The 14,421-nt window shown below is 36.8% G+C and overlaps 2 protein-coding genes and 1 long non-coding RNA gene across 3 annotated transcripts in view; 2 read left to right on the forward strand and 1 right to left on the reverse strand.

The window, feature by feature from the left end:
* The window catches only part of LOC147519839 (uncharacterized), a 29,433-nt gene extending 22,645 nt beyond the window's left edge, over positions 1-6,788 (forward strand). The window contains exons 14-17 of the long non-coding RNA XR_015212356.1: positions 506-1,992; positions 3,285-5,105; positions 5,695-5,757; positions 6,262-6,788. This is a non-coding gene — a long non-coding RNA (uncharacterized LOC147519839). The remainder of the gene's footprint in view (positions 1-505; positions 1,993-3,284; positions 5,106-5,694; positions 5,758-6,261) is intronic.
* Positions 6,789-7,782: 994 nt separating this feature from the next.
* Positions 7,783-9,186, forward strand: LOC147519841 (Tetratricopeptide repeat (TPR)-like superfamily protein). The gene has a single exon (XM_086594196.1). The coding sequence runs from the start codon at positions 7,783-7,785 to the stop codon at positions 9,184-9,186; it is 1,404 nt and encodes a 467-aa protein (XP_086450322.1).
* Positions 9,187-10,793: 1,607 nt separating this feature from the next.
* On the reverse strand, positions 10,794-12,702 carry EXPA11 (expansin 11). Its single transcript, XM_086591379.1, has 3 exons — positions 11,984-12,702; positions 11,565-11,886; positions 10,794-11,478 (listed from the first exon to the last, which is right to left on the reverse strand). The coding sequence occupies exons 1-3, from the start codon at positions 12,114-12,116 to the stop codon at positions 11,172-11,174; spliced, it is 762 nt and encodes a 253-aa protein (XP_086447505.1). The 5' UTR covers positions 12,117-12,702; the 3' UTR covers positions 10,794-11,171.
* Between the last annotated feature and the right edge of the window lie 1,719 nt (positions 12,703-14,421).

The raw sequence follows: 14,421 nt of genomic DNA on the forward strand, positions 1-14,421 counted from the left end.
GATGGAGTAGCAAAAATGCTATCAACAATCTATCTATAAAAGCATCTTTAGGAGAGAAACCAAGAAAACACGATATTTGAACCAAACCAAAAAAACACCAACCAACTTCAGGAGTGATGACATCAAATGTTGCGGTTTTGGATAAACTGTGCCCACACAGCTTTCGCAAAATCGCGCCACAGAAACCCAAGCCCAAGCCCACACTCTTGAAAATTAAATTTGGTGTTTGATGTTAGGATAGTCTCACCTAAATATGCTCTAAATACTGACTTGTTTCCCTCGCACGAGTCATCAGGTGACTTTTTCTCTTTCCTTGGATTCAATAAGAACCAGTAGTGAACCATGAAACGCGTAGGGTTTTGTTTCTTTTTTATCTAATTAAATTTAAAACTCATCGTTTTGTTATTAAAATTATCTATAACCAAATATTATTTTTGAGAGAAAATGTGCTGTCAACTATTGTTTATGGTATTTCTCATTGTAAAAATTCACCACTTGTAAACAGAGGATGAATCAAGGGCTTGGGAATGTGAGCTGGTTCAGTAGATTGCCAAAATCCATTGGTGAATGTTTGCTGCTGGAAACGCTGATTCAACCGATCATAGTTCAATTTTTTTTTAAAATGATTTTGTTTTCAGGTAAAATGCTTGCTTGTGTTTGCCAAGTATTTTTACTTCTCCAACTATATAATGCATGATTTGTTGTTGTTTTTTAATTTATTTGAAAAGCTCATCTCTATCTATCTTTACCAAAACATCTTCTTGTTTGAAACCCTTCCCCACGTATATACTGTATTTCCCAAATATTGTGGAGAGAGAATTAACAGAGTAATGAAGTTCCTCAACCGAAAACCATCTTCTTTTCCATCAGTAATCACAGTTTTCTTTTTTTTTAAAAGTTGTGTGAAAAATTTCACTTCTTCCTTTCTGGAAAAGAACTACATTTCCCCAATATTGAAAATTTTACTTATTTGGAGAAAAATGGTCAATGTTTTCTGCTTCTGTTTTAGCAAAAAGTATCCCGTCATTTTATAATATTTGTTTGTTTGTTTTAGTTTCTTCAGTTTTAAAACACACATTTCATCTTTTTTGAGACTAGAATATTTTTTTTCTACTGATTGAAGGTGGATAAATTGTAAAACACATGGTGGGTTGGGGGTAGATGATTGAATGAGAACATGTGTGAAAAAGAAAAAGATTCCAAAGAAAGGATTGGGACCCTAAAGAGGAATGGAGCTACGAATCAGTTTTGAGACCTAATGAAGGACTCTTTGGGTCCTGATCTCTAGGGAAGGTTACTCTTTGGTTTCTTTTGCACCTCCGGACAATGGGATCTAGCATGACTCCTGTACCGTGTTCTTAAAATCTCACCTATCTGATATCTTTTGCACTTCCAATTTTGATTTTTGATACCCCTCTGTTTTTCTTGTTCTATCTATTTCTTTCATTCTTTTCATGGAGTATATGCCACTGATTTTCAGTCAGGACTGTGCATCATGTGTTTATATTACTGGCATTGTATTTTATATATCTGTTTTTGTGATTTTTGTTTCCTTTTCCTTGGTCTCTTGATTTTTCATCTGCGCAAGTGACTTGCTTTCATTAATTTGTTTTCCTTCTCTTTGGTTTTCAAGTTTTCATTTTCAGAACCTCCGTTCTACGTTAACATGGTATATAGGCAAATGTACGAGGAGATGATGGAATTGGGAAGAAATTTAGAAATGTTTAGTTAACTATGGTTTCTGTGATGTGATGTCTTCATGTTTTGTAGCATATTGTTCAGTACCATATGTACTTCATAATGCAGCTAGAGCTCTTGCAAAGCACTAAAGGTATATACCGGGTCAACAATGGAGTCACCAGATCTCCTCCTTTGATATTAACTGTAGTTATGGTACTTGCGTTGAGGTTTTGCCATGGCCATCAAACGTCGGTTCTCATGCTGAACCTGAAGGTGATTCGCTCTCCCTTGCAGGCCTTTTGATATAGTTAGGTATTACATTTCTTCAGCCATCTTAATTTATTAGGTATTCGTCAAGGGTATCCTTTACGAATAGACAAAATGGTGCAAATATATCTCACTATGTTTTAAGAATTTAATCATTTTAAAATTGGATGAACCCCTTGAACATATTGGTTGGGTGAACCATTTTGGTATCATCGTGTCTGTTTCCACTTGAGTTGAGAAGGTAACTATTTAATTTAAACAAGTTTACAAAACCGCTAGGCAGGTGCAAACTAAAAGATTTGTTGTGGCATTACATTCCTGAGATTGTGGACGAGTTAGTCACCCACACTGTAGATATATGGCCTAGGTTAGTGGGGTCCAAGAGGAAGGCGTGAGGACACGTCTGTTTCATGGCCACTATGGTTATAGGTACGAGGAGAGCATCCGACTGGGAGGTGATTGACACAGGATGTCCTATAACATTAACATTTTGAGGTATTTACAGAATGTTCAACTTATTTGTAGATAGATGAAGACTCATTTAGGTTTTACCTTTAGTTTTCTGTGATTTCTTCATATTTTATTACATTTTTCAATACTGAATCAATTTATTTTATGATCAGGTGAAGTATGAGCTTAATCTCTTTCAAACACCAAGGTCTATAATGGGATGATAATTTGACTAGCCAGATCCTCCCCGCATTGAGATGTTGTTATGCCTATGAAATACGTTAAATTAACGATTGTGGTGCCAACATCATTTGTCCCCTTATGAATCTTTTTATATGGAACTTATATTTAGTCAGCAGTTTGACTTAGTATTTGGAAAGGTTACTCTTACTAAGTAATATGGACCTTTGAATTTCCAACTGAATTGAGTGTACAACTCATTTTACCCTAATAGTTTTGGTCTGGAACTTACTAACAGTACTAAGTAATTTCAATTTGGACTCCCTTATGGACCTTTTGATCAGGAACTTATATTTACTCAGCTGTTTGACTTAGTATTTGGCAAGGTTACTCTTACTAAGTAGTAAGTACTATGGACCTTGGATCCAACTGAAGTGAGTGTACATGTCACTTTACCTTAGTGTATTTTGAGAATTAAAATTTTCTGGTGAACCCCATCTAGCTAAATTTACATTGTTATCTTTATTCATTGGAGCTGTGGAAGGTAACTTACCTTATATAAATAGTTTATGATACCTCATTGCTGGTACAGACAGAAAGAGTCGTATATCTGTTCTTTGACTAGGTAGTGGCGGAGTGGCCCAATAGTTATAGCAGAAAAGAAAAAGATAAATAAGATTCCTTCTCAGGCACAGCAGATTTTGCAGTTTCATGCTTGAAAGACCAATCTCAATATGTGCCGGAGCTACTGCAAATTAACAATTGCTTCAGTGGGAGCTGATAGCTGCTGGAGGTATCGTTTCCGTTCTTAGTTCCTTGATTGATCTATTCCGCATCGCTGTCAGATGCTTTTGATTGTAAGAAAAGGAAGAGTAGTCAGCGAAAAAGATAAGTTAAGACATGAACGAATTTTATCTCTTGCAACGACCAAGTGGAAGGCAAAACCATGGCCCACTATGCAGATGAAGAGGTGACAGCTTGCTTCTCTATAGTTCTGGGAATGTTCCAATGGTGCTAATGGATTATCATTAGTGGGAAACATGAGCAGCTATTAAAATAGGGAAGATTCTACAGAAAATATGAGTATAACATAGAAGATACTGAGGTCCGTCGATACTGAGGAGTTCTTTTGGATGCTCTGCTGAAATGGTAGCAAATAACACTAGGCAAGAGATCGAGGAGCAATGGGTCTGGATGATGGGGTTGATGTAAAGGTTGGTGGTATGTACATTCAGTTTTACTTGTAATTTACTTTTCCCCATTTTCTTGATATATTTATTTGCTAGTTAGTTGGCACAGCCGCCACAGCGGAATGTTCACTTTTTAGAAACAATCAAATGTGGCGCATGACGATTAGAAGCTGCCCCTTTAAGGAGGTGGCCTAGAGTTACTCCTCCAAAGGATCAGGTTTTTGTGGCCTGTGCTCTAGTAATCTACAAAGTCAAATATTCTTGGTACCCACAATTCTTGTATTTTAGAGGTTAGATTCATGCCTTCTACCTAGGATTAAAGGGATACCTCCTCGGCGTTACTTAAATGTAAAATCTTATATCACAAGAATTTGCAATTGTATGCTAGGACTTGCAATGATCTTGATTCTTGCTTTGAAAAGAATCAAAGCAGTTGTTTGCTAGGACTTGATTCTTGCAATTCATTTTTTTAATTTTTTCTCAAAATAATAAATTGTTTTAGAAAAAAGCTGTTAGAGTACTTTCCTAGTTATAGTAAACATATGACTTCCGTGATGTCATCTTATTTTCTAGCATATGTTTCAGTGCCATATTTACTTCAGTGATGACTAACCAACGTATGAGCATAGAGTTTTTGTGAGCACCAAGGTGTTACTGGGTTTACATTGGACAGGCAAGATCTCCTCCCCAGATGTTGACTTAGCTATGGTGCTTGCATTGGGATTTTGCCTTAGTACTTAACACCTGATGAAGCCATGATGAATCCATCTTGAGATTTGCATTGGGATTTTGCCTTAGTCAAGTGAGAGTGTATTTGTCACTTTGCCTTAGTATTTAACACCTGATGAATCCCTCTTGACTTGATTTGTTTAGTGAACCTCTTTGTATCACTAGAGTTGTGGAAGGTACTACCTGATGTATGCAGTTTGCCAAACTGCACTGCAGGTACATAAGGAAAGAGTTGTTGCGGCTTCATATACCTGACTACCTGAATTCTTGGACAAGGTAGTGGACCAACCCTGTAAATATTAGGATCAAGAGGCAAGGTGAAAACTCAGATGATGTTTGGTGCTTCTGTCCTGATGAGGGGTGGGCTTGCTTCCCTAGTTCATAAAATGTTCCAATTGTATGCTAAAGTTCAAGGAGCTAATAATATGGCAGAGGGTTTCAACGAAAATCCAAGTACAACATACAAAACAATGAGGTAAATTAATGCTGAGGAGTTTTGCTGGATGCTGCTGGGATGGTCATGATGACTAGAACTAGGCAAGAGATAGAGGAGCAATGGTAGCGGTTCTGGATGATGGGTTTGATGGAAAGCTTGGGAGGAAGCTTAAGGTGAGTTTCTATTTGAAATATGATCTTTCTTCCGCATGTCTCAACATTTTGTTTTTGCTGATTTTGTGTTTGAAATATGAAATATTGTCCATGAACTGTATGCTGTAGATTGTACAATTTTACACAAATCATCACAAGCCCTTTTAAGGAGGTCGAACAGAGTTACCTTCGTAAAGAAGATTTTTAGGGGTACTCGTGCCTTCGAAATTTTCATATTTCTCTTTCTTGGAATCCACAAAGATTTTGTATTTATGAAGGGTAGCTGCTTAGCATTCCTCACGTAATATATGTGAACCTCTGGATTTCGAAAGGCTTTAAATTTTATGAATTTTTGGTTGTATGCTAGGACTAGGAAATACATATATTCTTGGCCTACAAAACCTGCTCCATCGAACATTTATAAATGATAATAGAATATTGGAAATTTTGTATTTATTGTAGACTTGTTTTTTCTGACTTAATTAGATGATCTAGCCTGGAGGACTTCTGTGTTTCGAAATTAAATTTATTAGTATCTGCCAACCAAGGAATCTATGTTTACCTCTTTAGTATTGATTTATTCTAATCTGAGATGTATACATCTGTATAGGTTTCTGCTCATGGTATAAATAATGTTGCAACAGAAAACGGAGAGCCTGTGGTTATCTACGAGGCAAGTTTTTTCACTGTTAGGCTCATGATATGTTGGTTTGACTAACTTCGTCTTCTCTGACTAGCATGTGAGACTGTGAGCTGGTCATAAGCTTGAATTTAGGGATAACAACAACATCAGACGGACAATAGGTTCAGAACATAGATCTGGTTTTCCTCATAGGCAGGTCAAATTTGGTTGAATTTTGTTCCGATCATAAAGGACCATTGGCAGCTAAACTGATTTTGATATACTCAGATGGTTTCGGATTTGGAATGTAGAGGCACCTTTAGATTTCAGATCAATTTGCAACCATTATACTTACGGTATCTCATACTACTCCTTGAAAAGTTGTTTCTCACTTACAATTCACTAATTTAGTGTACTTAGTCAACTCACTAATTCCTAGTGGTTCACCCTTATTGCATTGCAACTTCAAAACTGTTACATGATTCTTTGATGGTGATTCATGGTTTCACACTCTGAAGTTGGAACAATTTACATATTTGCTTATCCCTTGTACAGAACTCCAAGCTGATCATAAAGAAAAACTTCAACGAAAGATACCAATAAAGGTCGATGGAAGGGAAGAAGGATGTGTATGGCAGCAACTTGTGCTGCAAGGATCCGTTCAGTTAACATGAGAACTTGGTCATAAATCTGATGGAGAAACAGTTAGATGATAACTTAAACAAGTTGAACCAGCTCTTTTCGCAGCAACAGTAACTGGTACTCTGACTTCTATAGCGGTGTCCGTTGGAGGAACTTTTAAAGACGCATATCCAAATTCAAAAGCTGCAGAAACAACCAATAAGAAGAGGAAACGACCTTGTGATGAGTGATTTTCTTTTTGCTGGAGGAACTTTTTGGATGATTCCACCTACAACAGCCATTGTTCTATGCGGTTTTCAGATGATCATACAAGCTTACCCTTAACAGTGTATACGACTCGAGGGATATGGACATATGGCACCTCCAGATAAAAACATAATTTGCTGATCAAAAAAGAAAAATAGAATCATAATATTGCATCTTTGTCATGCTTATTGGTCGGAATTCAGAGTTATTCTTCTTTAGTGGCTGTGTTTACTTCCGGTCCTGATGTCATGTCTTCCGCTTTTGGTAAAAAGGACTATACTACTAGTCTACTACTACCCAAAAAAACACGAGCTTAAAATTGTAAGAATCTATTCAAAAAAATATTGGCCTTAGGTTGTTCATAGCATTTTTAGGAGAGAAATCAAGAAAACACTAACTTTTTTAACCAAACACCAAATAAAAAAAAACCAACCAAAATATCAAATATTCGACATCAAATGACGCGGTTTTGGATAAATTGTGTTATATAATCCACGCGGTTTTTTCAAAATTGCACTACTGAAGTCCATTTTAAAAGCCCAAGTCCACGCTGCGGCCATATCAACTTTCTTCTTTCTTTTCTTTTCTTTTCCAATTTCTTGGGCAAAACCGCATGATTGAAGCCCACTGTTTAGCCCAAACCCAAAGAGATTTATTGAGGACAAAGTTGAAACCAAATTTTGGCCCATTTAGTGTTTGATTTGGTACTTTTTTTGTGTTCTCATCAACATGTGTCTCTTCTGAAAATGTAATAATTTGGTGTTTGATGCTAGGATAGTTCTCACCTAAATATACTCTTATCATACACGTAAAATACAATGCTGCACTTTTGAGTTGACTTTTCAAAACTGGGTTTGTGTTTGTCTGTTTATGCTCTCTGGTTTATGAAGAGGGAAAGAAGGAAACTGGTTTCTTTTGAGTCGGGCATTTTTTGGTGGAGGTGTATTGGGCTCATGTAGTAGTGCCCAAAACAATTGCAGACCCCGTTTATTTTGGGGTCTGCCCAACACAATATAGGGTCGGTCAATAACTCCGAAATCCCAGGAAATATCTGACGATTTTCAGAAAAAAACGAAATCTAAACAAAATCAAGTGCCATTAAATTTCAATATTTGGAATTGAGTTATTCAGGTCGAAAACCCTAACAAAACTAAAGAGGTTTCAGTCTTCACCTCAAAATTCCAGGTAATGTCGATAAACTCAATCTGCAGACATTTCCCACTTAATTATTCAATAAAGCGTTCATTCAGTAGCAGTTCAATTGACGAAACCAATTACTTAAGATTATTACAAACAAATTATAATTTAGAGAAAACACTAACAAAAAATAGAGGAAAGCTGAATTCGTCCATTGTGGAAGACGTTTTAAGAAAATGTTCATCAGATAAACCTATTTTAGGACTTAGGTTTTTTATATGGGCTGGTTTACAGTCTGATTATAGACACAGTAAATTTATTTATAATAAAGCTTGTAACTTTTTCGAGATTGAGCGAATTAGTGATGTATTGGAGATTTATAGGAAAGAGGGTTGTTTGGTTTGTGTTAAGATGTTTAAGGTTATATTGAATTTGTGTAGAGAAGCTAAACTTGCTAATGAAGCTTTGGGTGTGTTTAGAAAGATGAGGGAGTTTGGTTGTCGACCGGATACTACTAGTTTTAATATTGTTATACGGATGTTTTGCGAGAAAGGTGATATGGACGTGGTTTTGGTATTGATCAAGGAAATGGCTTTGATTGGTATATATCCTGATATGATTACTTATATTGTGTCGATTAAGGGGTTTTGTGAAGTGGGGCGTTTGGAGGATGCTTCTGGACTGGTTAAAGTTATGCGGGATCAAGGCTGTGTTCCGAATGTTGTGGCCTATTCTGCGTTGCTTGATGGGTTTTGTAAGATTGGGGATTTCGATAAGGCATTGGAATTGTTGGGTGAGATGGAGAAGGAGGAGAATGGTGGAATGCCGAATGTTGTTACTTACACTTCCCTGATTCAGAACTTTTGTGATAATGGTAGAACTGTGGAGGCGTTGGCGGTTTTAGATCGAATGGGGTCACGAGGGTGTTTCCCTAATCGAGTCGCAATTTGTACTTTGATTAAGCGTCTTTGCAGTGATGACAATATTGAGGAGGCTCATAAACTGATTGTGAAAGTGGTTGCTAATGGCAGTGTTTCAAGAAATGAATGCTACAGTTGCCTTGTTGTGTCTTTACTGCGCAATAAGAACATGAATGAAGCAAATGAACTTTTTAGGTGGATGTTGAAAAATCAGATTAAGCCTGATGGATTGGCATCTAGCATTTTGATTAAACAACTCTGCTTAGATGGCCAGATTCTCGAGGGATTTGAGTATTACGATGAAATGGAGAAGATAGACTGCTTACCGTCTATAGATTCTAATATCTATTCCATTCTTTTGGTTGGACTCTGTCAACACGGTTATTCAGTTGAAGCAGTGAGGCTGATTAATGCAATGGTCAAGAGAAAGATCAAAGTGAAAGCTTCTTATACCGACAGCCTAATTAAATCTCTACAAAATTCTGGTGAGAAAGAACTTGCTTTGCATCTCAAGAGTGCAGGAATCATGTTGTAATTAAGAGACGGCTTATGATTTTTTGTGAGGTTCATTCGCGTTTAAGTTAGTGCGACTGGTTCTTAATGAGCAGACTGAAGTTTTGTACTGTATTTATTTGCTTTATCAAAGACAACCAAGAAGAGGGTATTTATCTGATTATCAATTTGTACGCCCCTGCTAATATAACATATGTTATTTGTAGAAAGTCGGGGTAGAAATTATTGAACTGATGCAGTTTTAACTACAAATGAAGAGGTTGTTTTCATTCTTGGGTTACCAGAGCAAAGGATGTGCACGCCTGTTTGTTGTTACTTCTTGTTTTGTGTAGCATTACAGGAGCTATCTAATTGATTTCTATCAGCAAGGCTGCTCAGTCATTGTGAGAGAGTGGTTGCTCCAAGAAGGGTTGGACACTATACGCCACAAATGAGGATGTCATCCTTACGAATGCCATTAGAAGCTTGATGAAGGTGGTCTCCTGCAGGTTTAACTGGTATACTCTGTTCCTTGGAAGAAGAATGTGGTTATGTTGTACTTCACTAGTACTACTTTAAAGAAGATGAGTACGTTCGTGTAGATGGAATTATTATATTGAGGATCACATGTGCGATCTGGAAATCTCTTGCAAGTATCTGTAGGCTGTAGCTTGTATTAGATCAAAGACAAATAAAGAAACTGGATAATGTTTATCAAAGAAAATTTGTTCTTCTTTAGATCAGTTCTTCTCGTCTTCTTGTTTGGTAGCTGATGTTCATATATCTTGTACAGACCATAGAATGTGGCTTGGCTGATCGAAGTTGCTTTCTTCTTGTGAGTCTTTTACATTAATCTTTTAAAAAAAATTTGGTTTTACTTTTACATCGAGTCTTTTACTTTTCCTGCCACAAACGCATTTAATCCTACAATGGTAGAAAAAAATAATAGGTTGTATTTGTGAGGCATATGCCTCAATATTCATGAGAAATCCTACAAATGATCTGATCACACTACTTGCACACAATATTTTCTTCTAAACGAATTAGCTATGTGAATTGCTGGACTTGTGATTTTTTTGTTAGTCCCTTGTAATTAGTTCTAAGTTGGGTGGTGAGCTACCTGTTTGTTGTTTCACACTTACACGTGTTTGATATGCAATACTATAGAAAAGGAATTATCAAATAACTTTTTACTTGGTGTCCGAAAGAATGAGCCAAAGCTGGGTGGCTACTGCTCTAATATCGTACAGAAGTAGAAATGTCCGAGGGACGTTGGTTGCCCACTGTTGAGGTCATGCTACAATATTGCCGTTGGGGATCATGTTATACTATACTTTGGTCAGTTGGTGACTTGGTGGACGATTGTATACACAAAACAGTGTATACTTTAGAGTTCAGATTATTGTCACTTGAGATCATGCTAGGAGCACCAAGAAAACATTTCTTCCTTTCTAAAGGGTAGAGACAACGATAAGTACAGGTGAGAAATTTGGTAATGTGGGCCGGTGGGAGTGTGTTTGTTGACATCACTACTGCAACAAATTGCATTGGTTTGATCCGAAAAGAATATAACAAATACAACAGTTACAAGAAAGATCTCAAGACATGTAAGGCCTTTAGATTATCGGAAAAAAAAAGACATGTAAGGCATCTTATTAGTTTGGAACTTTGAGGTAATATAATATTACATACATGAGTATGAACGAAATAAGGAATAAAAAAGGAAAATCGCAAAATATGAAATGGACAAGAGGCGAGTAGGGTAATATTGTGTGAGCTAATCTACAATTGTGTTTTTAAAATAGATTTAATTCACATATGTTAACCATTTTGAGATCAACCCATGCCCTCAGTTTGGACGACACTGGGTTTATGATAGCCTTTGGTTCCCAGGTTCAATCCCAGCTTTAACCAAGAATACAGAAATTTCATCACTTTTACATGATCAAGTAGAGCATGTAAGAGTGGCGGGCTGCTTCATTGAAAAAATATTAAGCACGCCTCTGCCGACTTAAGATCTCCAGTGAGCTAAAATTGCACCCGACTAGAGAAGGTCTGACCAAATTGCCAACCAGATGGAACAATGTTAGGGAAGAATCGAGTCTCTCCGTCAGTAGTAATGACCTTGAAGGAGAGTGATTGATCATTGAGATAGGAATTTGACTGCCAATTAGCTCCCCAATTCCTTGACATTGTCAGCCATCCAGTTTTTGAACCTTTGATTGACACAGACTGAATTGATCCACTTCCTCCCACATTGCTTACCAATACAAGTTCAAAGTAGTCTCTCCCATTAATTGTGAACCTTACACCTCCATGTTTCTTGCATGGCACCCTGCAGTGTCACACGCAAAATTACGAGTTACATGGTAGGCGAATACAAGAGAAGAAACAGTGTAGGAAAGATCAAAAGTAGCCAACCTTTGGAACAGTACAGGCACGATTCCGCCTCTGTAAATACCAATCTTTTCCCATGCAGGCTGAGCCATATCGAAATGCTGGAGCGGTGGATTGCACCATCCACCGTTATCGCTTGCTTGGGCAAAATTTGGAGGACAGAAGTTGGTGGCAGTGACAGTTACAGACTTTCCTCTCAAACACCACCTTGAATCCGCGTTATAGTCACATATGATCCTATAGCATTGCCCACAAGAAGCCCCATCGTTGAACAGAGCAGTACTTAATGCTGCTGTCCTGGTCCCATATCCAGTAGAATATAGATTACCATACCCACAAGCTCCCCTGTAAACAACCGAGAATTGAGCTACATGTCTTTCTGACTTTAAATAAGGAAAGGAAAAAACTTAACCGTATATATAAAGAGTGAAATTTTTCCTTACCCATTGTTCCTGAGGCATCACTGCCACCATAAAAGGTAGCATGGGCTTTTGTCCATCCAGAAGCAGAAAAGGCATCAACAATGGATATCAAGCCATACACTACTATCAATGCCAGAACGATCTTCATTGCCATTTCTCTGACTCAAATGTAATGGTAGACGATAGAAGATGGCTTATGTTAAGTTTGTAACACTTTCTTCCTCTATAAATAGGAAATTCACATTTGATAGTTGATACATTAACTCACATGTGACAACTGCAACTAGAGAAAGTTATATTTGTTTTTGTTTTTGTTTTTTTTTAATATAAATGTATTCTTCAAGCATCTCTATTATCTCTGCAGCTTTGAAGATTTCTGGAGCTAATTCAATTATTCCCACGTTCTCCTCTCCTTACACCCCACACCCACATGCTTGCCCAAACAGAAGAGCCGTGAATATATGAAAAACCACATCCATCTATTTTTCAAATAATAGGACGACCCTCAAAGCCGTATATTCATTTATAATTTAATATGTTGAGTACTCTTTATATGTTAGTTTCTGCTTCACTGTTTGTATACTTTTCTTTTGTAAGCATACACCATGTTGCTATCAGATGAAAATTATGCTACTTAATATGGATTGATCGAGGTGATAGAAAATGTTTGCTTAAATCATTTGATCTGAATCACATTGCATATTTGCATGCTATCTGTTTTTGACCCATATGATACACATTAATTGTCTTGCACATGCTCCATTTTGACAATTGCCCACCATGAGATGGTGATAGAGCTGTTGTCATCGTACTAGTCTCTCTTATTCTGTACACAGTATATTGTTATATTGGATATAATCTTCTGGTGCAATGAGTGCATACAATCCTCAGTAATTTTCTTTTTTTTAAGGTAATTTTATTATTATACAATACATCTCTGGTTACAAACTCCTTGCATATCTTTATTTACAATACTGGCTACAAAACTAGGAGGTCTTCCACGCCAAAATGATGCTAAGTATTAGCTACTAACAAATGCCCAGGTTATCAGAATTCACATTGATGATCTCATATATCAAATTCTGCAAAAAGGCAACTCGCACACACCGACTACACAGACACACGGTGGAGCTTATCTAAACATATGAAACGTAGATTTGTGAATTGTGAGCTAAGATATAAACATAGGTATTGATTAAATAGCTTCATGAACTTGGAGATGGAATGACTGACAACTAGCTTTATTTAATGGTCCAAGGTTCCCCGTACGGCCATACTTAGATCCAGGCAATTCTTGTTTTGGAATTTGGCAATTGACTAATACACTTTCGATGCTTATAGTGGTTATTTACTTTAAAATGCAAAGATCTGAAGTTGAAAACATAACAAGTATATATCATTAGTGTAAGTGCGATTCAGAAAGCCGAGCCATCGAAGGCCATGCCAGCGTCTAGTATGGTAAACACAGAATAGCAAATTTAGCCAGTATCAGTGCATATTATATATTAGATAAGACGTTAGTGCATATAAATCGTAAGAGACGTGTCTCTGCTTCTATTCCTATAATCAGATGGGTTATAAAGATAATCAATCGACATTTTTTTTTGCAGGCATTTGCACCCTTTAGTCACAGTCCGACACATGCTGTCTGCATAATATGGCAGTGTCACATTGAGCCAAAATATTACAGAAGCTGATTAAATGTGTGAAGTACGGAGAAATCAGAAATGGCCTTTAGCGAGTTTAGCCTATACACTAAACCAGTGGAAGGCGACTTCTTATTAATAGCTAATATATGGATTTACCCCCTATAAAATTAGATTAGCGGCAAAGTTTAGATCTAAACATAGTTAAGCTATCAAAATTAAAGCGATTTAAGATCAGTGTTAACTTCCATACGTGATACATGTAACCACACGCCATATGTGACAATACCACCTATGTTAGAGCGTCTTTAGTAGAGCAACAAAAAAAACAATAAAATTTTGAACCCAAAAAACACCAAACCAAAAAAACACTTAAGCAATTTTAGGAGCAACATCAAAAAAACACCAAGCAACTACGCGGTTTTGCCAAAAATCGCTTATATATAAATTTCACGCGGTTTTGGCAAAAAACCACTAAACCACTAAAAGCCCAACTAACGGCCTAAAAAACCGCGGTTTTGAAAAACCGCCATGTGTATGCACATAAACTTTTTTTTTTTTTTTTTCTTTCCCAATCTCGGCCATATAAGCACAATTAGAAGCCCAAGCCCACACGTGTTGGCAAAACCGCGGTGATTTTACAAAGACCAAAAAACCAAATATTGAGTGATTTGATATTTAGTTTGGTGTTTTCATCAAATTTGGAACCAAAAATGTTTGGTCGATTTAAAGATGTTAGTTTCAGATTGTTATTTTTTCAAAATGATTTGGCACCAATCATTATAAGTGATAGAACTTTATCGTTTAACACAC

This window comes from Coptis chinensis, chromosome 2, assembly GCF_015680905.1.
Source record: "Coptis chinensis isolate HL-2020 chromosome 2, ASM1568090v1, whole genome shotgun sequence".
NCBI lineage: Eukaryota > Viridiplantae > Streptophyta > Magnoliopsida > Ranunculales > Ranunculaceae > Coptis > Coptis chinensis.